Here is a 1,602-nt window from a genome sequence, read left to right on the forward strand (position 1 = left end):
CCCTGTTTTCCCCCTTTCCCTGGAAACAAGAAGGGATGTCACACACACAGATATGATGGAAAAACAGGGAATTGTTCTGGGCAGGAAAATCCTGTGGTAGGATCTGTGTCTTCTCCCTGTTTTCCCCTTTTCCCTGGAATTAGAAAGGGATGTCACACACACAAATATAATGGAAAAACAGGGAATTTCCTTGGCAAAATAAACCATCCCACAGTTCCTCCTGCACTGGAAGAACTTGGTGTCATGATGGCATCTGTCACTTCTCCCTGTTTTCCCCCTCTCCCTGGAAACAAGAAGGGATGTCACACCCAAAAACATCCCGGAAAACCCAGGAATTTTCCTTCCCGACCACATTACCTGCAATTCCACCCCGAAGAACACCGGGGCCAGCACGGCCAAGCTGGGCTTGTAGATGCTCCCGACGTAGCGGATCACGCCCGGGAAGAACTTCCGGTCCACCTCCACCATCACATTCCGGCCGGGAGCGGCTCCCAGCGCCGCTTCCAAGCTCAGCCTTTCCAGGAAGAAGCTCAGGCGTTCCTTGGGGTTGCCGATGGCCAGCAGGAAGCCGGCGGCTTCTTCCCGCAGCGGCTGCAGGATCCCCACGTTGACGGTGACGCCGGAGCCGTCGTCCAGCACGACGACCTTCAGGAAGCACGCGGGAGGCCCGGCCTCGGAGAAATTCCGGAGGTAGCTCCGCTCGCTGCAGAAGCACATGGTGCCAGCCTGGAAGTACTTGCTTCCGTAGGCACAGTCTTCCGTCAGGATGTAAAAGCAATTCCCGGATGCCGGCGGAGGCGGGAGGTTGGTCATGGCGGCGCTTCCCTGAGGGGGTGGGGAGAAAGTGGGAGTCACCCTCTGGAATTCCGGAGGGAACCGGGTTGGGAGGAAATGGGAGGTCGGTCATGGCGGCGCTTCCCAGAGGTGGGGGGGAGAAAGCGGGAGTCACCCTCTGGAATTCCGGAGGGAAGTGGGTTGGGAGGAAATGGGAGGTCGGTCATGGCAGCGCTTCCCTGGGGGGGGGAGAAAGCGGGAGTCACCCTCTGGAATTCCAGAGGGAGACGGTTCGGGAGGAACGGGGAGGTCGTGGAGATGAAGAGAGGCGGGTGTTGGAGCAGAATTCCAGAAGGATCTGGGTTGGGAGAGGTCCCTGCACTCCGAGTTGGGTGTTCAAAGCCTCGTCCGGTTGGGTCGGAGCATCTCCGACGCCGGAGATCCCAAATCCTCCCTGCTCCCTTTTCCCACTGTTTAATCACCCCCCTGGGGATGCAGAATTCCCGAAGGATCCGGGTTGGGAGAGGTCCCTGCACTCTGAGTTGGGTGTTCAAAGCCCAGCCCAGTTGGGTCAAAGCGTCTCCGACGCCGGAGATCCCAAATCCTCCCTGCTCCCTTTTCCCACTGTTTAATCACCCCCCTGGGGGATCCAGAATTCCCGAAGGATCTGGGTTGGGAGAGGTCCCCACGCTCTGAGATGGGTGTTCAAAGCCTTGCCCGGTTGGGTCGGAGCATCTCCGACACCGGAGATCCCAAATCCTCTCTGCCCCCTTTTCCCAGAGTTTAATCACCCCCCTGGGGATGCAGAATTCCCGAAGGATCCGGGTT

General features: G+C 58.4%; 1 protein-coding gene across 1 annotated transcript in view; it reads right to left on the reverse strand.

The window, feature by feature from the left end:
- The window catches only part of LOC113981215 (ubiquitin carboxyl-terminal hydrolase CYLD-like), a gene marked incomplete at its 5' end in the record, with an annotated part of 15,129 nt that overhangs the window by 11,515 nt on the left and 2,012 nt on the right, over positions 1-1,602 (reverse strand). Inside the window, 4 exon segments of the mRNA XM_027708504.1 lie at positions 1-2; positions 159-268; positions 270-283; positions 358-825. The exon segment at positions 1-2 is cut by the window's left edge and continues 174 nt beyond it. Of these exon segments, the coding sequence (XP_027564305.1) occupies positions 1-2; positions 159-268; positions 270-283; positions 358-825 (594 nt within the window).

The sequence above is a fragment of the Neopelma chrysocephalum genome, unplaced genomic scaffold (assembly GCF_003984885.1).
Source record: "Neopelma chrysocephalum unplaced genomic scaffold, ASM398488v2 Primary Assembly neopelma1_96261, whole genome shotgun sequence".
NCBI lineage: Eukaryota > Metazoa > Chordata > Aves > Passeriformes > Pipridae > Neopelma > Neopelma chrysocephalum.